Here is a 24429-nt window from a genome sequence, read left to right as displayed (position 1 = left end):
ACAATCCAATGTAGAAAGAGATACAGAAGAAATAGCCTTTTTTGGTATACAGTACCATTGGGTTTTAATCTTTAACCTTATTAAACATTATTCCAGCGCGAGGCTGACAAGATGCTGAATTTTCAGTGGACTTGTACTGGCGGTTATGGCAAATGTCTTGCATAACTAAAGGACACACTACTCTCTACAGTACTTGTCTCTGAAGAGAGACACAGGAAGAAACTGCCCAACGGCTTTCAATTAAAACGTACATTAGTGGACAATCCTAGCAGAACTCAAAACCCACCACGGCCTCTCCAGTCTTCTTTATCTAGTGCAATGAAGGCCTAATAATTAGATCTAAAACCAACCACTGGTACGTTAATTTCAAATTTATATCCATGCCTTTTGTGGTACAGAATGCAGTGGTGTGTCTCATTAAATTATGCATGCTTAACTTCCTTTGCAGACAAAATAAAAACCCATAAAAAGTCAAGAGTTAATAACAATGATAATGACATTCTTTAACAGGGATAAATGTGCCAGAAGTGTACTCAGCATTCTATTTCAAAATTAGAGCTCAAACCATTCACTGCTCTAATTTCCTATTGTACATGTATACATTATATTAATAACACATTTTCAGTTGTACTTGAACGTTGTGTGAAGTCTACATATCCATATTATCACCGCTTTATTATTGTCAATCAATACCTGATCGATATTCAATTAAGAAAGAAAAACATGGATTTAAAAGTCACATCTTGTCTCCTGTAAATGCTGAATAAGACACATGCTTACATTACATTTCAAAAAGGATTAAGCTTTTCGCTTGCATACTTACTCTTGTCTAAATGCAGGAAGAGCTTTGGCAGTGGAGCGGGGGTCTCTGCATGACGGCGCTTGGGCTGTGGGGAGGCACTGCTTTCGGAGAGCCGGTCTCCCCCGGATGAGTGTCTCGTCGACCTCCGTAGTGACTGCAGGGCTTCGGGCTCAGCTTTCTTGCGCTTGGGAGTGGAGACTTCGCTCACTGTGGGCTGGCTATCTGTGGACTGGGGTGTGGAGGGGTGCAGAGGAGGGGGGCTGGGAGACAGCTCTTCAAGGCTCCTGCAAAAAAAAAAAAAAAAAAAAAAAAAATCATAAATCATTAAACCCCCTCAGCAAATCCAAATGTTCAGTTTATAAGATATTCCATCTGTTCAGAAGTCTCAATAATATTAAAATGGACAAATTTGACAAGCTCAGAATATTTATCAAACGGAACACAGTCAAATCTAAAGAATACATCTGGCCCAGGTCTCTTCTGGTATAAAAAGACCATCTTCTCAGTTTAGGTCAAAGAAACACAGTTGACAAATTGCCAGAAAACCATAAAATCACATGGAGAGCAAATTAAGTGCGTCTTTGGCAGGGATAAAAATCTGCCAGCACTGCACTTCGCCACCCAAAGTGCTCAAGTTAAGACAGGTAAACAGAACATAAAACAGAGCCCTTTGAGAGTTAACATACCCCTGTCTGTAAACTATTCTACAGCATACTTGGATATTTACATTGTTTACTGCCACAAACAATTAAGAAATAATTAATTTGTAAAAAAGAAGCATGGCTTACAATTTATAATACTTCTGACTAATAAGCCAGTTGCTCGGTCCTAAAGCGTTAAAGGGGCCTTTGGTTATGCAGTGTGGACAGGACCTATATCAAGAACCGTACTCAAACATTTAAATTAATCCAGCTCAAAGTGTCCACACTAAAACGCTGTTTCACGTTTAGTCGAGCTTGAAGTGTACAAACATTGAAATAGTTTGGTTACAGTTCCTAGCAGTAATGGACTGTGGGGCTTAATGTGACAGAATCCCACCATGCACTGTCTTGCAAATATGGAAGACATAGCACTGCTTAGCATGAACATTATGGGTATTTCTTAAAAACAAAAGGTACCAGAGATGGAGAAGGCAGCAATGGTCTCGCACATGGGCAAGCTTTGCATAGGCTCCTGCACTGGTTACGTTCTTTCAAAGCCTGCTTCTTGCATGCAAGTAAACAATTTATCATGTGTGTATTAATAGTCTCTCAACTCCTTTATACGCCTGTTCTGAGTGTTGTATCTAATGTCCACGCGACAAAACATATCAGAAAGCATTTTGGGATATTGGACGATACACAAAAAATGTAGTTCGGTATTACAGTGTCCACACTACCTGATGCGATCTCATTTAGAACTGGACTCGAGACTACCCCGAGCCTGGTTCTCCAGTATGTATGAAACACTGCACAGTGTAGACGCTAACCGTATTTAGCACTTTTAAGCTGGTTAAAAGACAACAAATATGGTTTAAAGGCATAGTGTGGACAGGGACATAGTCTTTCTGTTATTTAGTGCTGCAATAGTTAAGTGACCATTCCAGTCTTCTAATATATCTGGAAACTCACCAGTGTCACAAACATCACATAATTGTGCTTGTTAATGGAACAGCAATGTAAAAAAATATATACTCAGACTAAATATTTTTAATTTACAAAAACAACCTTCTTCCCTCTACCCCCATTAAGTTATTAAATTGCTTTCCCCCTGGACAAAAAATGTCTCTCTCTTTTTTAAATTCACTCTCAGCATTTATTCAAGCAATTAATCAAACCGATAGCGCTACACAGGGACTGACTATAAGAGAAACAGATGATTTGTGGAGTCAGCCAATTGCTTTTGTCAATATCTAAACTGGGTCAATTCAAGGACTTTTCCAAGCCAGGAATTCTACATGCAACACAGCCTTTCAGATGCTAACAAACAAAGGATTTTAAATGTAATAGTTTGTATTTGCAAGATCAGAGCCCTTTATTTGAAGTACATTTTTTTAACATAACTGGAAAATAAATGCATTCAGAGCAGACTATTTGTATTAGTTGTAATTTTAAATCTGTATACTCTCCATCTAGGGCAGGGAGATACAGCTCATCTGTTACAATGCAGCACGGATAACTATAGGTCACATCTGCCTTGATCAGCACCTAGATAAAAACGACAGGTCAGACTGACACACAGCTCAGGCCATGATAGTATTAGTGTGTTAATCCTCAATATCATGAAATTAAGCTGGGAAGCCAGCTCAAACAGCTTTAGATTTCAGTATTGTCTGGGAGAGGGGGTGGGTACCTGAGGTTTACAGAACTTCAAAAAAGTCAGGAGGCCAAATTTCAAATGGTTTAATATTTAAGGGAATTTGCTGTACAACGACGATGGCTGTAAATTTAACATTAGATCATTAGTATCAGGAAAACGTAGACAATATACATCTACTGTACGCATAAAACTGTAACAAGTCCTGCATTCATAGAAATCGACAGGAACTTTAGCCTTTCCCTTTCCATTCTAGATCACAGTTGAATGTCAAATGGTTTAAAAACAAGAAATCCATCCATCCCTTGTATAAACACACAGACTGATGTGAGGGGTGGGGCTGTATCAATTACATTAAAATAAAAATAAAAATATGCTTTTGGATTATGTATGCAAGTCTGGTAGTGTTTTCATATCAATGTGTGACTCAGTTTATAATAGAACACCACCAATTGAATTCCTTTTTAAAATCAATTAAGGTCTAGAGTCTGGAACAGACCTGACCTTTAATGTATTTCTGTGAACATTTCAAGGACGTCTGTGCTTTGAACATGTGCTCTTCAGCAACATTTCTAAAACACTACAAATGTCAAAATGATTATTTTTTTTAACACTGTACAATTTAAAAAAGGTCAGATTTCAGTCATTCTGTTCCTTCAATGGACATAACCACATCTGTATTACAGCAAACTACCAAAAGAGTGACAGTTACATTGTCCATAGTGTTCATTTAAGTTTACCTGCTGGAACTGGCAGAGTTGTCTTTGATTGGTAGAAAGAACTTGGAAGAGGTCACCTTCTTGAACTGGGCATGTTCATAAGGGTACAGCAGGATCATTGGAAGTGTGAAGTCAAAGGTAATCCGCAAACCATCCACCATTTCTTTACAAAGTTCAACACTATAGGAGGGAAGACGCCATTTAGTAAAGCAATTGACCTTGTTTAAAATCTAAAATTAATTTGGGAAAAAACAAAAAGTCACCAATTTACAGTAACTTTACACTGTGTAAATAAACATATTGCAGTTTGGACTAATATATATAACTAATTGATTAACAATCAAATTTGTGCTTCCTTTTCAACTGTTCAAGGTGTAAAAGTCAATTCTCAGAATAGTTTACATCTGAGAAATGCTTACACTACTCAGACTAGATTCTCATATTTATATAAAAAAAAAATCCAAGTTGTTTGACACTTTCTTGTATTCCTATATTCTGTGCTAAATAAAAAAAGGTTTTCTGTTCTTTCCTTAGGAGGAATACAAGGATGTACTGCAGATCGATTAGTCTGAACAGGAATAGCTCATTATATTTCAGTGGTTGCTTAGTAAGCATTGGATTAAGCCAGTTTAATAATACAGATTAACTGGTTGTAAATTTCTAATCAGGTGTGTAGTCATGGCTGTCAGGATAATTAAAAGTAGGTTAAAGCACCATGGCTGTGCGAGTGACTTGAACACAGTTGTTTATTTTCAATCAATATTCTATGGGAATAAAGAAAGCTAAAAGTTCAGTTTGAGAAGTGTAATGTTATTATCAAAGCCCAACATCTGCTTAAAATTCAGCTTCCTTTGTTACCATCTTTGTTCATTCACAATTAACTGTGACTTTAAAAAGCATACAATTCTCTTTACACCATTCCCCACTGATTCCCCATGATGCACCAATGAATTGTTTTTCCAATACAGAATTTTCCAGCTTTGCATATACAATTGTCCTGTGTTATACCGCCCCCCTTTATAACACTACGCTCACATACTGCCGGTTATTCTCTCTGAACAAATGTCACCAATATAAAAAACAGTGCTATCTGTACCCGTTATATCGCCACCCCGCTGTCTGCCACCTTCCCAAGCCAAGCAAACGTAAACATAAGCATTGTAGTTTCCCTCATTGTATCGCCAGCGAAATAATCATGGCCAATTAAAACAACAAAGTTATGCAGTTTATCTTTGACTCGCTTTCCTAATTCGTTGTTAACTGAACATTCAAATAACAATGTCATCAACACTCCCGCTCCCAAAGCAAAACAGAAAGTACAAAATGGCAAGTCAACCCTACATTTAAACACCAAAGCAAAAGAAAATTGCCTGGGTTCATTGTGTTCAGGTGGTTGGGGTTGATTAGATGATTAGTTTAACGATCAATCAGCACCCAGCCACCTGACATAAAAGGAGGCCTTTGCTTCCCATTAAAGAGGAGGGAGTTGAGGAAGCAGGTTGTTGGTTTGTTGTGGTATTTTTGAAAGTTTGAAAGTTTTGAATCCAGTGAAGGCATTGCCCAGCCTGGAAACCTTTATTTTTGTGAATTTTGTTTTTTGTTTTATTTGTGTTTAAAGATTTTTTGTTTTGCCCTTGTGCACCTGTATTTTTGTTTATTTATAATGCATACTGTACTATACTGCAGACTGTTTCTGGGCCTCTATCCACTCGCCAGCCTGCCACATTTGGTGTCAGTAGTGGGATAGCGCCACCTAGAGACTCAGAGCAGTATTTATTTTTTTTGGAATTTTGGGGATTTATTTATTTTTTTTAAACATGGAAAGAAGAGCAGACAGCGGCAAAGGCAGGACAAGCAGCAGCTGAAGAAATTATCTATCCACTCGCCAGCCTGCCACATTAAGACATTGCAAATGTTTTCTCGCCTAAATGAGGCATATGCTGTTAATTGCAGGACATCTGAGACATTTTAATGGATAAACACAAATGGCTTACTTTGATGGATATGGGTCGACTTGTTTAACCTGAAAAAGGCTCGACGCAGTCTAAAGTAAGTGACTTTTATAAACCACTGTAAATGTACGGTAAGAAGTTTAAGTGCAAGTATTTATTTATTTACTTTGTTTAAAAAAATGGTTTACCTATACATAACGTTTTTTTTTCTATTTTTTTTTTTAACTTATTAAAAAAGAATGCTGTTGAGCTTAAACTGCTTTGTGAAATAAATAGATGGCATCGTTCTATATGAAAAGCAGTGCCACCTTCTGGATTTTGTGCATAATGCTTAATGACAGACTTATTTTATTTCCTTATAAATTCAACTACACTCTTCAGCACTGTTGCAATCCCTTATGCATAAAACGTAACACTCCAAGAGTGTCTTCACTACAGAACCGGAACTTACTTCTTTTCTGGTGGGACATAATGAGGATTTAGATTCATCTGCAGGGTGGTCAGATGATGCCGGCATCTTTCATTTGCTGAAAAAGCTGCATTAATCGCAAAATGTTTCACGTAGGACTCCAAGATGTTGACAATGTTCATCTGGCAAGGAAGTTTCACCAGCTGTTAAAAGATAGAAAGACAGAGCCCAGCATAAATAAATAAATATGAATTTCATACATCAAATTATTTTGTTGAAAAAGACTCGAAGTTGTTTTTCCTTTTGCAGACTATTCTGCATTCACTGAGCTGCTCTTCCTTTTTGCATTTTTAAAGACCACAAGAGATTGATACAGGATTCTCTGGGATTAAGGATGAGTAAGCCTTGAAATAAAAAAATAGTAGGAAACAAAAATTTTTTACAGGTAGAGTGATTATTGATTATAGTCAAACATAGGTGATGAAACAGAGCTCATCTGTTTCACTGTTCAGGACCTGATGAAATGGACTTATTACCAGTTTTGGGTTGACAATTGTTATTAGGGATGCAACAAATCCAAGTTTTTGGGATTCGGCCGAATACATCTCAAAAGATTTGGCCAAACCAAACCGAATACAGAATCTTCAAAAACTGTCAAGAAAATGGAAGGAAACTGTTGAATCAAAAACAGACTGGCAGCTACTAACAAGGGACGCGTACAATCTATAGTTTTGACCCTTTTAGTTAAATAGTGTTTTTATTACCGAATGGAACTATATCCTTGAAATAAGATTTCAGTTTGAAATTTGCACAATCTACCGCTAGCCCCCTCCCCCACAACAGAAACGTCAAAATACAGAACCGTTTACTTTACCTTTACAAGAAAGGAGAGCTGCATCTTTGCCGCAACCCACTATTTTCTTTAATGACATTTCAACCTGTGTCACCTGATCTGACAGTAGGGTTGCCAACAGGCTCCAAAATCTCGGGACACTAAGGAAAGCCAGGTTTTGTAGCTCATCTCTCTAAACTGCAATGTATTCAGTAAAGTTAATGTAAATTGTGCGAACTGTCGCTAAATTAATTGAATTGTTTTACTTAGTTGTTACCAAAGGCATACACATACCTGCTAAGATCGTTTCCATCAATCAGACCTATACAGCAGCTGATTGAATTTCTGAGTCTCTGACTGGACGGGACTGTGTGAAGCAAGTAATAAACAAATAGAAACTTTATCTGCTGTCACAAGCTTAAATGAAAGAGTGCAGGCAAGTGCAAAATTATCTATAATAATGGTGCTGCGCTATTTTGATAGATATTGTTTACTGTACAAAAAAATAAACAAACAAAAATCATGCAATATGATTAATCGTTGTTACGAGGCTCTCCGGACAGACTCGCCACCACAATTAAACAATACATTTACTAATCTGCTGAATCAATTCACACTCACTTTACATGTCGAATACACTGCAGTTTAGAGAGGACAGTTAAAAAACCTGACCTGCCTTAAAGTGTTCCGAAGTTCTGGAGCCTGTTGACAACCCTATCTGAGATCAGTGAGGAAAAAATTACTGTGATGAGTGACCTGAATTTCCCTGTGAAAGGAGACCCCATGTTGATTTAAATGCACCATGTGTGCAATATCAAACAGGCTACAAAATAGTTTAAAAAATATTTTATTAAAACACAGCAGTTCCCAAATAAATCAACTTGTATTGGCACATTACAATAGCGTAATTTAGTTTACTAACACAACGTCTTGCGCATCTGACAGTTTTTTTTTATTTTTTTATTTTTTTTTAATCTCAGTATCATCTCTAGAACACTTCTGACAGACAAAACAACAAAGCACAACAGTCTTGCTGTTACTATATATTACAGGTTTACTGCATAACTTTACTCCAGAAAAGGGTGATGTGAATGTGCCGTTACATACAGGGGTATGTAATTTAGGGAGTTGACAGCTGCGACAGAGTTAATCAAAAAAGTGTTCCTGTTATTAAATACAACAGTTATGTTCAATACCAGACTCTTATTTAAATAAGAACTGCACACATTGGAGGGATGTATTAAAATGGATGTGCGTCTGGGCAGATACAGGATTCGGTTCACTGAATCCTAAGTATTCGGCCGAATACGAACCCTGCTCAAAGTAGGTATTTCGGGACGAATCCGAAACCGAATCCTGGATTTGGTGCATCCCTAATTGTTATTGATTATACTACACATTAAAAAATGGCATGTTCACACAACTTACATCAGCGTTAAATAAAAATGTTCAAAATGTGTATTGTTATCAAATATTAGGTTGCTCTGGAGCTACTCTGATTTCTGACCAAGTGTGTAGGGTCAACTTGTAAGGCTTATGAAACCACCCTTCTATCCAACCAACGAAAGGTTAGTGTATTACAATGAGCATGTTAATTTTTTACAGTACTGCCTGATATATAAATGGGTAACATTCTTTTGAAAGAAATGATGGAACTGCTGGAAACAACTCTCAAGTCTTTGTGACATCATCCATTGCTAGCCTCAACCTGAAACGGAAATAGTTTCAGTAGTGAACTATAGTTCATTATTTCTGCAATTTCAAACTAGGACTTGATTTTTATGCTGTGAATCATCTACAGTTATTTCCCTTTAACAATGGACCAATGTCATCATGCTTTCCAAATTAACTTGGATTGACAAATTGAAATTTGTCCTCCTACTGTTCTCAATAATATTGTTATATCTATAGTCAAATTACTATTCCTACTTACATTGGAACAAAAATTGCAAAAACCTCAGGACGTACATAAAGAAGTCAGAGGAAGCAAGGCTAGACAAATTGTTTGAAAATTGCTAATATTTTACAGCTCCTTGGTCCTGGTGAATGCCTAATAGCACAGAGCTTCTGAAACCTCGACTGTATAATGAAATATACAAAACCACCAAAGTGCACTGAAAATGGAAGTTATGTTTAATGGAACAGAAATTGAATTACTAAATCACTGGCTGCCAAACAAAAAAGATGATGAGCTTACCAAACATCTGAAGTAGGCAGGAATAGATAATGTCCCATCTTGTTCTCCCCCCTCCAGAAGTCTGTATAAACTAATCCCTTGGCAACACTTACCTGTTTTTCAGAAGCAGAGGTTATTTTTATAACAGGAGTTCCATTTCCCTTTCAAACACTATACTATGCATTTGGTCCATTACCTTTTTTCTCTTGTTAATGTAGTAACAATCATCTTCCAGCTTCTTCTTCAAGACCTCAGGGATTTCTATGTTTATTGCTTTATCCTCCATGTCCTTTTTCGGGTGAACGTCTTGTTCTTCTTTCTACAGGATTAGGGGAAGGAAATGTTGTGAGTTACTGCAAATGGACATTGGCCTTTCTAGGGAGAAAGTAAGATCGATTAAACACTAAAGTACACTTACAATAGGCCCTTGCCATGGATTTCTGAGGGACTGATCCAGATGGATCAGCTGGGCAATGGATGGACTAACCTGTCCAAGTATGAACTGATCCTCGTTCTTAATAGGAAAAAGAGTTGCACCACACTCAGTTAGATAAAAGGAACACAAAAATAAAAGCGTTAGTTTCTGAAGATACTAAATGTTATTTTTTCTTGTCTATTCCAAGGGTAACTGGGTATTTATCACCAAGTGCAGCAACAAAATCCACTGTATACAAACTCAGTTTATCTCTGCCTATCCAGGACCATCAGTTATCGGGGATCCTAAGAATCCTTTTGCGGTGGAATAATGCAGATTTTCTATTCTGTCTACACCTATCATATATAATGAACAACACAGGCAATTCTGTTTTAAATTTAGCAAATATACTTGTTTAATAAATATGCTTCTGGTGTAAATAAGAGAAGGTTGAACAAGGCGCACTGTCAGTGTCACATTCGTGTTCAAACATAGCTGCAGTTTACTTCAATATCCATTGCATTGTTACTACTGAAAAAGCAGTTTAAAAGATGCCGAAAACGATAAAAAAATCACCCATAAAGATCGGGTCAATGAGTTTGGCAATAGCCATCCAGGTGACAAAGACTGACTCAAGATAAACTTATCTGAATACTATTTTTTGGTTTTAATTACTGCTACACAGACGTATTTGTAATGTTTAAAATTAAAATAGTACGTTTGTTTCTAATATATGGCACTTTGGTGAGCATGTAACTTCATTTGAATTAGAAAGTGTACCAATAAATACTTCCTGTGTTAACTGTTATTCAGAAGTACTTTGTGTATCACATAATGTGATGGACAAGGATGGACAACTACTCCATTTTAACCTTTTATATGAATTGCAGAATGACACTTTTTTTTTTTTTAAATCTGATAATTTTTTTACTGCGGAAAACTAGGATCCCTGGTTATCACACTATGAAGAAAACAATTGGGAATTCCACAACCATTCCCTCACCTAAATTCAAGAAATACAAAACTGCAACTGATAACACCATGTGTGCATGTGTAAATGATGCAGATTATACCATAACAAGGCACAGCATTTAAAAGGTTAAACTCTACAAAAGTAATAAAGTTGATAAATAATAAATAAGATGCAGTGACTATTCAAAATGAAATATAAAATGGAGAAACCATTTGTGGCTATTTCTTGAAGGCGCCTCTGAAACGTAATCGTGTTGCTGGCTGGTCACCAAGTAATTCCAGCCAAAGAAAATAATTCACAACACAGCCATTTATCCACAGCCATTTTAGCCATTATCCACAACACAGCCTTTAAAAGTTAAACAATTAAATACAACCTTGTATTTCAGAGCAATTAGTAATTGATCACATCCCTCAAAATAAAGCTGGATATGAAAGAATACATTATAGATGTGTGTGTATTAGGACAGATAACCTTGTTATGAAAATCACATTTGCCATAAACAAGTTATAAAATAGATGACTGGTATGACCCTTATGCTCCATTTATCTGCATACGGTATTTTTAAATATTTATTTTGTTGCTCTGGGTTTTCTCCATCAGCATATTTGAAGTAGACTAGCACATTGTTTAAATTCAATTTTGCAAATAACTTTCAAAAGTCAACGATCGTTGGCAATAAAATAAATCTTGCCAAAAAAAGCAATTCACTTTCTAGTATTTTAAATCAAAGCTAAAGTGTATACCAGTAGCTATGGCCAAAAGTTTTGCATCTGCTAGAATTTTAGGATTGAGACTATATGAACATAATTTAGATATTTTATTTAACATCAAGTAAATCAAAGAAACTACAAAATTATAAAATCGCAAGAGTCTCCCGTATGCCACAATAGTAGTAATTGTAGTCGAAGTGTCAATTATTTTAATTTATCAGTTTTTTGTAAGTATATGGAAAGCTACAAAGCGGTATGTAATTCAATATGTTAACGTAACATTATTTTCAGCAGGTTTCATTCAACTATGAAACAAAATTAATTCTATAGGTTGACGCAAAACTTTTGGCCACAGCTGTATTCCTAAATTTTAATATACTGTAATAGTAGACAAATGTTTTGACAAAGTGTCTATTAAATTCCATGTGTTTAGAACAGGAGTCGTCAAACTCAACAAAGGGCCCCAGTGAAATCTGGCATTTGCTTCACGGACTAGAAAACCATAATAATGTCTTCACTGTTCATTCCGTTTTGGGATGGTGGTGGAGGAACAACAATCAATTCAATGTGGTAAAATAACAGCACACAATAAAACCAATATTATTTAGACTGTCCAATTATGTCCGGTCAGAAGGATCCACTGCAGTGTGGCGAGGTGACTTGACCCCTGCCACCTGTGACTCACAAAACACGATGACAACTTGACACCACACTGTTGTGCCTTTACTAGGGCACTCAACTTAACGTATGTGTTTGTGAATGTCAGGTCAAATGGCCACTGTGGAGCACACTTTTACCCTTTATCAAATCAAAAGAAGAAAACTTTAAATTCAATTAATCCAAGCTGTTAACTTTCTACTTTCACCTGAAGAGACCTCCAACATCTTGAAAGCTTGTGTTCAATTTTTGTTTAGTTAGTCCAATAAAGGGTATCACCTTTCTGTCTAACATTAATAAGTTAATGTCTGTTTTCCCCATAGTTTTGTGAAATTCTTAATTCCACAACCATTTAACACTCATTACCATTTCTGCAGTTTCTTCAAGATCACTCTCCTCACTTTTTAATGATTCGTCGTCATCAGAATCATCCTCATCACTGTCTTCAGAAGATGAAATTAAAGCTACAATGGAAAAAGTAGAAAAAAGTGATTTTAAAACTTGACAGAACTCTGTTCTTATTGAGCGTTTGGATCTCTCTCTTTTTTTTTTTTTTACTTATATTCTTGGTATGCTTTTTTCTGGCTCCCAGTCTTTCCCACTACCAATCATGAAATATTGTTAAAGCAGCACAGCTATTTAATTAAATCAGAAAGCAAAGAAGCAGTTATGAATGCCACAAACCAATTCTCATGATAGAAACTGCAATGCCTGGAAAACAATACATCAGAATTTTTATAAATAAGCAACAGCCGTAAAATTTGAAAACTGTATTCAAAACAAAAGTAAATCCCTGCCCTTAATGGGCGGTTGGGGGAGCTGCATACATTAGTTCGCACCGTTTACAACATTCATTTTAATAATTCTTAAGATCTTTTATGTTTGACACCAAATTGGGGCGTCACTATGGCTCAAGTCGCTTCAGGTCAAAGGTCCTTGAAGACCTGTGACTATTTACAGTGTAAATATTTTCAAGGTGTTGCTTTTTTTTATTTACATTTTCATTAGTTTCAAGATGCCACATGGCTTCAGGAGCTACTCTGTATGCGTGGTACATACAATAGCGTAGACATCAGCGCTATATAGCAAACCAAAAAGCAATGGGAGGATGTATTTGTTGACTGGGCTCAAGGGCATACCAAAGAACAGGACTGGTTTCTGCTCTGCTGTGTGAAGCGGAATTAATTTTTCCTACACAGCAGTCTGCGGTTCTGTGTAGATGTAGATATATATATATATATATATATATATATATATATATATATATATATATATATATATATATATATATATATATATATATATATATATATATATATATATATATTTTTAATATATAAAACACATTTAAAACATTTAAATAAACCAGCCAGCCTGTCCCTGCAAAGCTGTAGGAACTAAACAGGGATCATTTCAGTTTCTGTATAATACTTAAGATTATAGGAGTAGATTATAGGAGTAGCTTCTTACCTCTAAGGATTAAACAGTTCAATTACTATTTTCATTATATTTCATTTGCAACAGCTTAGTTTCAACCAGGATCTAATTCAACATGAGAACATTCCTTTGCATACTGCGTTGACCCCTGGGATCAAGAACAAACCCATTTGGTTGGTTTAGTATAAGCTCCTAGGTTTTTTTTGGCCATTAGCCAACCCTGGATAAGAGTTTTTCCACATTTATGGTTATGTAAGTGCTGGGACATGCATGGAGCTTTCATGTTCAGATATTTATTCTAACTAATTCAGACAAGTATGCAAATATGTGTTAATTTTCAAAATGTAAGCACAGCAATTACATACAATATTGTATTAAAGTAAAAATTATATATATCCCACAAATAAGAACAGGTTGAGAAGGTCTTGTACCTTGTACCCCATTAAACTACAAAACAGTGAATGCCACACAGTTAAATATTATTCTTGTGTGTATTTCAGGAAAAATAACAAGCTATATAAAGTAGACATTTAAGTGCCCAAAGACACATTTTAATAAAGTATAACATTACTGTGGATTGCTGTGCCTTTTTATTTATTTATTTATTTTTTTTTTACAGTAGCTGTTGAAGCGAACTGAACAAGCAATCAAATTTAACTTGAATAAACACTTCCAACATCCCTTCAAAAAATAAATATGAAAAAAAAACACCATTTTGAACTCTTATTTCATGCCATACAGCACAAAATAGAATCACAACAGCAAAAAAAAATTAAAAATGAATCCTATACATAACATTTCCCTTACAACAAATTGGGCCAGTGTCGGAAAGCATGAGGCATTTTGGAGTGATGTAACTGCATCTGTATCAGACAGAAACAGACGTTGGTTATCTAACAAACACTACATATGCAACGTCAGCATTACAGGGTAAATGGTTACTGAATTATACCCCCCAAAGTGGACGCCAGTTACTATTAAACTTATATTCACCTCAAGTCTGCACCAGAATGAATGAGCCATTTTACCTATACACTACAAGCCACGAACAGAAAAAAAAAACAGACGGGTAGGGGGTTTAAAGCCATGCTTAAGTTTACCAGTATGTGCTGCATAATCATGTCACCCGTGATTTAACCTAAAAACGGCAAGACATTTAAAAATTAATTCATTTTCAACTCATTTCGACACACTGAAAACAAAGACTGCTCGCGCGTGCCGTCAGGGCTGCAAACTTAAATGGATTCCATGTATAGGTGTCTCACACACGTAGGGCTGCGTGTTTGAATGAACCTAGAAACCAATTCAAACAAATGTGTTTCCAGCCAATGTGATGCTCGACTACATCTACAGGGGAAATTTGCTGGACCTGTATCCAAACCTCAGTATTATTGACTTGTGTCTGTTTTTGACTGTGCCTGTTACAATAGCGTCAGGGGAGAGAAGCATTTCTTCCTGAAAATGAAATTAATAAAAAAACTCTTTACTTTCTTAAAATGTTTCAGGAATGTTTGCCTGGACTCCAGCAGATATCCATTGTGCACCACATTTGCCAAAAAAAGGGATTAAATCAACTAAAATTACAAACTTTGTCGCTGCGATAGCACAAAAGGTGCTAAACTGCTTAATTTTTTTTATTTTTTATTTTTTTTTTGCAATTGCTGTAGTAAAATGCAATAGATTTAACTATCATTGTTGTCCTATTTAAAAGTCATGGTATTAGTATTACTGGCAAGAATAGGGGACAAACGCTGCTACAACCATCAGTAAATTATCAAACAAAAGAAAACAAATAAACGTAAAAATTGCACACACGTGAAATTTCCCCTTCTGTTATGGGACAGAGCGATCGTTAGCAGAAAGTTATTTTTCATTGAGGACATTTTAAAGAAATTGTGCAACTGTGTGCAGTGTGTTCAGTTATTTATCAGAAGCAAATTAAACCTGATTTCTAAATGTATTGTACAGTAACAGGTAGTATGTCAAAAAGACATACATAGTGTATTTATTTTAAGTGCTAAAAAATATACATATTTACACTATTCTTTCAGAACAAAGGGAACTTCACATTATACGGCAATGGGTACATTTCACGTAAATCGCTACACCCATGATAACAGTGGAAAAAACAAAGAGACAAGAAAGCCTTACTCATAACTCAGTAACCATGAATTACCCTGTAATACTGACATTGCATATACATTCTTCTTTATTGTTCGATAACATGGAGAACTACAGTGGTTCAGGAATTATCGCAAGTACAATATGGCATTTTATTGCCATCATGGCACCTTTTTCTACATTTGGCTCCATTGCATAAACATCTATAGCCACCAATAGGTAACATCCTCATACATGTAGAAAAGACCACCGGTTTTGTGTGTCAAATGAATATCGAGACGATATCGCAAAGACTGGACCTCTCATAAGGATGCTAAAAAGTGAATAGTGGACTCCAGAGTTTGTTTACTTTCAAGGTTAAACAATAATGTAAGTATACAGTATTAATCCCCCTATACCTAGGGTATCACAAGTGGAATACAAATGTAATCTCATGGACCTATTCTCAATTTGACATGCTTCAAAGCTCTTGGAGGGAGGTTTTAAATCAGCGATAACCAAAATGTGAGCACTATGACTTTTTCCCCACTGCAATCTACCAAGGTTTGCATTTCCTTCCAATTATGTAGCACATGATTTGAACTGTTCATTTATGAAAAAAAGTGTAACCTCCTGCAATGACAAAGACACTGTCAAATGTTTTTTAATTCCGGCTATAGAAAGAAATCCAACAGTCCAGTTTTTCGGTTTCAACCAGGAACTAATCATTTGTTTTAAATATGCATTGTTTTCTAATGCACACAATACATCGCTTACAGAGAGCTAGTGATTGCTCTAGTTATAGTCATAGCCAGATTTCAATAGAAATGTAGGGTAGTAGAAGTGCAGCAGATGACACTGCCATGCGATCCGAAAAAAAAAAAAAAAACTTACAATTGTCATCATTTTCTTCTTTTTCCTCTTCAGGAAGAGTTTTTAACACAGAGTCAACACCAGGCAGACGACAGCGTCGCTTCCTTCTGCCCTTTCTCCTCCTGCAAGAAACAAACTATTACAACGCCATTCACTTTTAGCACCAAGTATAACCAAACCCAGACCAGTGAAAAGCAGCGTCCCAGTTCAAGTACGTACACGTCTACATAAATTCTTATAAGTTCTTATAAAGCTGAATTTGTACTACAGTACAGTTATTTAAAACAATACTCAAACTTTAACAAACAGTACAAAAAAAAACAACTTGTAGTGGCCATAAATATGACCTTTAAATCATTTTAACATATGCCCACTTTCAATACATTACGTTTATAAGTTTCATCAACCAAAGCAACTGGTGACATATCGGTGGGAGCAGTTTTAGTGTTTGTTGATGGATTCATAATTGTGCACTTTACTGTATCCCTGAATTACTGCATGTTGTATTAACTTGAAATTTGGCAAATGTAGTGACAAGGAACAAGCAAGCATAGGCCAAATAAAATGTGTGAAATAAAATGAACTTGTTCTCTGATTCTGAGGTCACCCTTGGCCTGCCTGACCTTGTTTGGTCCTCATGAATGCCAGTTTCTTCAAATTGTTTGATGGTCTTGGCCACAGCAGTTACATACACTTGCAAAGTTCTTGCGATTTGTCTTAAAGATTGACCTTCATTTCTTAAATTAATTAGTCTTTTTTCTTTGCTTAACTGAGCGCATTTGGCCATTTTCTGCTCCCTTACATTCAGGAATGACAAACTTGTGCCTATGCTACCTATATTTATAGTAATCATGGACCCTCACCTGTTAACAATAATTGGTGACAAAAGGTTAATTAGGTAACATGCTAATTAACTCAGATAACATCTAACAAAGACACTTTTATATTTAGGCCAGTGTTCTAACACCGTGTGATACACATTTCAGACTTTTAACCGACTTGGGTTTCAGACTGAAATCCCCTTGCTTTGGGTGACCATTTAATTGAAACTGACAAGATTTACATTTTAATTTAAAAATAAAATTTTGGAATGCAATTCACTTATGATTATCAGCTTATATAAGTACACGTATCAATGAAATATTAAGTGTTTATAGACAAGTTTATACAGTTAAAAGCATAGATAATCATGAAAAACCTGGTTTCAAGCAGGTGTACTCAAACTTTTGACTGGTACTGTGTGTGTGTGTGTGTGTGTGTGTGTGTGTGTGTGTATGTATATATATATATATATATATATATATATATATATAATATATATATATAGACACACACACACATACAAAACTGAAAGATCATAATTCAAAGTTTTTTTTTTTTTTTTTTTTTTTTTACTTGGTGGAAGCACCTTTGGCAGCAATTACAGCTGTGAGTCTCTACCAACTTTGCACCCTAGATTTGCACAGTGTTGGGTTTGCACTAAACATAACGCTTTGTATTTAGGCCAAAAAGTTCCATTTTAGTTTCGTCAGACCACAAAACTTTTTGCCACATGGTTACAGAATCTCCTGAGTTTTTTTTTTTTTTTTTTTGCATACTTCAAAATGGGATTCAAGGTGGGCTTTCTTGAGTAATGGCTTCCTTCTTGCCACCCTACCATACAGGCCAGATTTGTGGAGTGCTTAGGATATTGTTGTCACATGCACACTTTGACCAGTCTTGCCCATAAAAGCCTGTAGCACTTGCAAAGTTGCCACTGGCCTCTTGGTAGACTCTCTGATCAGTCTCCTTCTTGCTCTGTCATCCAGTTGAGCTATACTATTGTGCCAATAAATAAATAAATAAATAAATAAATAAATAAATAAATAATCACACTCCTATTATCAAAGAGAATTTGTTTGTATTTCAAATTAGCACTTTCTATTCTTCAGGTACCCAAAAACAACAAAGAAGTCATACAGTTCTACAGACCTATATAAGACTCATTTGGAGCACAAGATGTGGCCACCACAGGTGGATGGCACTACTTCATTGCACATTACAAAGCAAAATATACCCTAAAACATCTAATCTGCAGTTCAGAATCAACAAACAATCACTAAAAATCCTACTTTACTTATTTAGTTTTTAAACAAACATCACAAGTTGTCAAATAATGTGCACTATGCTTTCTCCTTACATGCGAGCCACAGCTTTTCTGGCCAGTTTACGTTGTAATGTGCGGTTTTCATCCGTGTCACGAAGGACATGATCCTCTGCTGCCCATCTATCCCAACTGAAAGGAACAAGAAACTGAAGATAAAATTGAAAAGATACAACAGGGAGAAACCGAACTGTTCTAACTGAACACTACTGTTGTTTAAACTTTCGAGGTAGGATTGCAGACAAGCGTATAAAGACACAGAAACCCATGGGTGCAACATTTGACTCCTGAATTAAGCAAGGTGGCATTGTAAAATGCAGGGCAAAGTGAGCAGAATGCATACATGATTTATAGTATGTATGCTGATAAATAAACACTTTTGTGTAGAAATAGCATCTCACTTACCAATTAAATTCAATGAAATTACTCTCAGCCATAGAGTAAGTAACAGGGCTCCGAAATATATATGTTAACATCCTGACAACTTTTTACACTTCTAACTTTAAAGTCTGTTTCAAAGATCTTTTCAAAATGGCTGCTCTTGTGCACTGGGGTTTGACATATATATAAACAATGAATGCATCTTACCTTCTGTTCCAACCATTAAAGTGAATTAGATACTCTGGGACTTTCCTACCCTTTTCATCTTTTCCACTGAGAACATCTACAACCTGTTGAAAAATAAGATCACATGTTAAGCTTTTTTTAAATTAAGTCCTGTTTTAGTATGCCTGCCAGGGTCAAAACCAAGTACAACATTTTACTCTTTAATAAGACACGGAATATGCTTCTGAACAACCAGTTTACCTTAAGGCAATAACATACCATTACAGACTTTTAGTCTGCTGTACTAAGTGTCTAATGTCACAATACCCTTGTTGCTGTGTGACCAAACTGTCATTTTAGGGCTTGGTTACTGTTTGTGTGAACACAAGTACTAGGTTTAGCAACAACACAGTGATGACTTTCAATGAAACACAGGGCAAATCATGCAACTCACGCTCTAATTCCAAATTAAGAGCTAATGGCAAAATAAAGTTGCTGACTCAGTTCCTTGACCCTGTTCCTGTAGCTGGTTTAACTAGGTTAGCCAGATTCGATTAACCCGATAACTGAAGTCAGGCTATCTCCATTCCTCGACAGCGAATACAGGCCAAGTGTCTCGTCAACCCGATTCCAACTTCAGAAATCCGGGTAATTGCGCGTGCTTGTGCTACCTCAAAGAGAGAATCGCAAAGCACTGAAACAATGATCTTCACGAAAGATGACGTTGAAAAAGAGAGCAACTTTTTTCAACCTGACTGAGCAAGAGCTTATAATGGAAAGTTTTGCGAAAAATAAAAGCATTATCACAACTAAATGCAACACTGCTGCCAAGTCCAGAGAGGAAGCATAAAAAAAAATTGCAGATAAGCTAAATGCGTACGTTTTTTTTTTTTTTTAATTTGTGGAGCACCACACATGCAACAATGACGTCGCAGGATCTGTCACAGATCATCTGAGAATAATTGAGGTCAAGTCATGGATGATGTACAGTATTATGCAAAGTCTGACACCTACTGTCTAGCACTGGCATTGTATAACTGTCATTCAACTGTTGGATTATTTGAATCAGTTGCTGAATTGTAGCTCATTTTTAATTTCATGTACGTGTTAATGTCATAAGTACCTGTACATTAATGCTGTGAAGAGATTTCCTGTTCACAAAATCCACCTCATTTGGTCTGAGGGTGCCTTGATGGGGATCTGACTGCAGTCCACAGCACCAATGACATTGGGGAACTCTGCATAATAATGTAGCCTACTTACTAAACGATAATGATGGGATTACCTATTCATTAAATTGCATATAACCTAGTAAATTACCTGCGACTGCATAGAAGCCCTCTTTGATGGCGTTTCCCCTTGTATGTCCCAGAAATGTGATGAACACATTAAGAAATATCTTTAGGGCGAGACAGACCCTTCGGGCTGCACGGCCTGCAGCGGCTTTGTCGATATTTTCAGCATCTCCAACTGAGTATAGGAATGCGCCACTAGCAAAAAAGCGCAGCCCTATGCATATAGTATGTGTTACTGTCAAAGCACAACTGTGCCGGGTGGTATGGGCAATGCAAAACATCAGAATGACGCAAAGGATCTTGGCAATCTCTCAATACTCTTTCCCTACGAAAAGCTAATCTAATTAAAATTGCTCCTTGAGCTATGGGATCTCTAAGGAAGGGCGTTGCTATTTTAGAGGGGTGTGTCAAGTGCTTTCAGGGTAGAAGTACGAGTTTTTATACAAAGATCTGGCTAACTTTAAATTAGCCTGCGCTGGAGCAGGTTTAAGATTAAGGATGTGTTGCTATGGTAACTTAGTCGGCTAGACTTTAAGCTTGCTTTGAGGAATGGAAAAAGCCAAACTTCTGTCAAGTTATCTGGCTAACTCAGTTAGCCAGCTATGAGGAACAGGGCCCTGGAGTGTCTTCTGGCTTTCCTTCCACCAAGCTCTCAATTACTTAATTGATCTAATTATTCGATTAACTGGACACATTTAACACTTCTCTTCAGGCCTCAAAATGTTTCACAGGTAGTATACCTTGACTCAAGTGCATTTTTAAACCACCAATTGTGAAAAATTTTAAATATGTCAAATTCAACAAATAATTAGATCAACTAGAGTTGCTAGCAACTATAAAGGCTTCCAAGAAAACATTGTTCAATCATCACAATCGCTAATACAGCTCGCTACGTTTCCTATAATTAATGGGCTACTCAAGTTGTATCGGGTAGAGCATAATCTTACGCTGCAGTTTAAGTGCACTGATCTGTGTTAGATACAGCTGAGGAGCTATATGCCAATTTGTGGGTTTTGAACCTTAGCAGAGGTCAAAGGTCATGGGTAATGACATTTTTTATAGAGGACGTATGACTTCCTATACGTGTTTTATACGAACCACAACTATCTGATCCCTGAGGCGCAAGGAGCCAGTTTTTAGCTTGACCTTTTGGAGAGGTCAAAGGTCGCAGGTGATCACATTTTTCATAGAGCACATGACTTCCTATACGTGTTCCATTATAACTTTGACCATATCAGCACGCCCTAGGAGATAAAATATAAAACATAAATTCCAGTATGGCCACCAAACTTTAACCAATCTGCTTTCAATTTTAGCAGTTATTACTTTATTATGAACAGAACAACTGTACCAATATTGAAGAGCATACATGCAACACTGTTCTTGTTATGGGTCATAAGTCGTTTTTCAATTATTAATATGGCCGTCAAACCATGTGACCAAAACACGCAATTTTAAAAATCGACAGTACTTCAAATTACCCTCTACTATCTTACTCAGTTTCATGTCTCGTGTATTGTAGTATGGATGTATACTTTAATATATGTAAATATAGCACTCATGAAATTGTTATTTTGCTCGCTGCCTCTATGTTTTTTAACAAAAAAGCAGGGATTTTACAAAACTTAGAAAGGACCTTGTCCTGAGCAAACGTGACAGTTTTGGTGCCGATCAACACTGCGGTTTTAGACAAGAGGATCTTTAAATAGTTTGTGCAAATCCAACGTGTATCGTGAAATAATTGTTTTATCTGCTGCATCCACGTTTTTCAACTAAAGAGCGGGGATTTTTCAAAATTTAAAAAACGACCTTGTCAAGAGCTAACGTGACAATTTTGGTGCCGATGAACATTGCGGTTTCAGACAAGAAGATCTTTGAGTATTTTGCACAAATCAAACACGACGGGCAAACCAACCGTCCAATTGATTTCGTTTCAACGTCTTTTTTTAAAGGCTATTCATGCACTATCTGGTGACATTGCCAGATCTCCATCTTAAGTCGTTTTTGTTGACAAGAGTTTTGAAAATTGTCCAATATTTTCACAAGATCTAGCCTAGTGGCCAAACTGTGAACTTTTTCCACCTTGGGGGACACAAGTCTGGTTGTCTACATATAGGCATCTACTTATGTATGCATTTTCATGACTCTGGGACAAACTTTTGGCGGAATAATAATAATAATAATAACAATAATTAAACAGGGCAATAACAATAGGCTTCACAGCCTTTGGCTTGGAAGCCTAATAATTATGATAATTGAGAGCTTAGGTTGAAATGAAAACCAGAAGATCCTGAGAGGGCTGGAGTTTGACACCCCTGATTTATATCAACAGTATGTAGAGGATACTATAGAAAAAGAAATGGCAATGAACATTGAAATGTTATTGGAATTGTATTTAATAGCTAAATGTCATTATGCAAGCCAATGAGCTCACAGTACATATGGCCAGATAAATATATACTCACAATCCAAATAAATTATGCTAAAAAATGTTAACAAGTTTCATCTGAAGATATAAGCAGAAACGGCTGTAAATTTTTGCACGCACACACACACAATCAATCAATCTAATCTGCTCAATAACTTTTGCTACATATTGTTACTGTTAATAAGTTTCATCAAAATTGGAAACGCTTTCTTACATGGAAAAATGTAATGTGACATACATCTTACTTCTATCGCTGGCATTTTAAATTACCTCCTGGTCAAGTTCGAATCTGATATAAGTGTTTCACAAACAGTCAAGTCCAAAGCATGGGGCGGGGAAAGAAAATACACTTTTTTTTTTTTTTTTTTTTTTTTTTTTTTTTTACACACCATATTTTTTCTGTCTTCGCTAATGAAGAATCTGCGTTTCTTCGTATTTATTTTGGTTGGGCGTTGACACAGACTGAATCCTGAAGACCGCTAACCAATTACGTGAACATAATTCAGCACTGTTTCACTAAAATGGCAGCGAACAAAAATAAACAGACAGATGTATTTGTGTGTGTGTATCTATATATATATATACACACACACACACGCAATATAATATTTACCGTGCTTTGTAATACAAAACAGAAATTATATGTAACATTTCTTACACCATTACATTCAAAACAAAACAAAAAAGCTCGCTCAGTCCCAGTGCCCAGTATTTCCCTACCGCCCAGTACAGTGTACGATTGGGGAAGCTGTTCCTTGGCCCGGACAAAAAATAAATAAAAATAAATAACAACCAAAAGTAAAAGGAAATACGAACACCAACTGGATATTACGTAAATGCAAATACATTTCTAGCATTTTGTAAAAAAAAAATATATATATATATATATATAAAAATTACGCAACTCAGTTTCACCTTTCTGGACAACGGCTACAACGACGTATGATTCTACATTATTATTTTTAAAACATGAATAAATTAAAAATGTAAAATGGCTGTAAGTTACTGGTAATCGAAGACGTAATCTCATTAAATGAAATATATTCAACAATAAAGGTCTGCACACCCCACCTTAGCATCGTAAAGCACTTTGGCCTTGGTTGGATCTGGTTCGAAACAGAGGACTTTCTCTCCTTTGTGAAATTTAAATTTCATTCCCCGAGAGTTCATTTGTTCATCATGGCGAACAAGAGAGGAGGAATCGGGACCCCCGCTCTTTAACCTATTCCGCGCCGCTCTTTATTAAATCAATCCTGCTCCTAAAAGCTGGAGCTAATGTTAGGATACAAAAGTACACATGGAAACGCGTTAAAGACTGTAAGAACTGGACCTTCTGAGTTTCCGTAGTGGAACACGTATTTTTAAACAGGCATTAACGAGAGACGTCTATGGAAACTGAAAGAAAAGGGAAGGCCATGGTGCTTGTTTTTTGTTCGCAAATCATTTTGAATAACGTAGTCCTCAAATAAATGTCAGTTTGCTCAGCGCACTTTTTAGACGTTTGTTTTACCCAAGTTTATTTTGCACCAACCCCAGTTGAGGTCTGCAGCATCACTAATAATAATCTGGGTACTCTTTGATTTGGTAGCTTCCGATCTGGTTTACCGTATTATCACGAATATAAAGGTTATTTCTCACTGGTGCTCCCACCCGGGTCGCAATTC

At 36.2% G+C, this 24429-nt stretch overlaps 1 protein-coding gene across 2 annotated transcripts in view; it reads right to left on the bottom strand.

Moving 5' to 3' along the window:
* The window catches only part of LOC121320647 (male-specific lethal 3 homolog), a 35183-nt gene extending 11098 nt beyond the window's left edge, over positions 1 to 24085 (bottom strand). The window contains exons 1-10 of one of the 2 annotated variants that reach the window (XM_041259168.1): positions 23837 to 24085; positions 19085 to 19167; positions 18533 to 18628; positions 16375 to 16475; positions 12310 to 12407; positions 9604 to 9699; positions 9382 to 9504; positions 6220 to 6380; positions 3838 to 3996; positions 824 to 1086 (exon numbers count right to left, since the gene is read on the bottom strand). In XM_041259168.1, the coding sequence (XP_041115102.1) occupies positions 824 to 1086; positions 3838 to 3996; positions 6220 to 6380; positions 9382 to 9504; positions 9604 to 9699; positions 12310 to 12407; positions 16375 to 16475; positions 18533 to 18628; positions 19085 to 19167; positions 23837 to 23935 (1279 nt within the window). In that variant the 5' untranslated portion in view covers positions 23936 to 24085. The remainder of the gene's footprint in view (positions 1 to 823; positions 1087 to 3837; positions 3997 to 6219; positions 6381 to 9381; positions 9505 to 9603; positions 9700 to 12309; positions 12408 to 16374; positions 16476 to 18532; positions 18629 to 19084; positions 19168 to 23836) is intronic. The other variant, XM_041259169.1, reaches the window with a different exon arrangement.
* Between the last annotated feature and the right edge of the window lie 344 nt (positions 24086 to 24429).

Source organism: Polyodon spathula, chromosome 9 (genome assembly GCF_017654505.1).
Source record: "Polyodon spathula isolate WHYD16114869_AA chromosome 9, ASM1765450v1, whole genome shotgun sequence".
Lineage (NCBI taxonomy): Eukaryota > Metazoa > Chordata > Actinopteri > Acipenseriformes > Polyodontidae > Polyodon > Polyodon spathula.
This window is presented reverse-complemented; position numbering and strand designations above follow the sequence as displayed.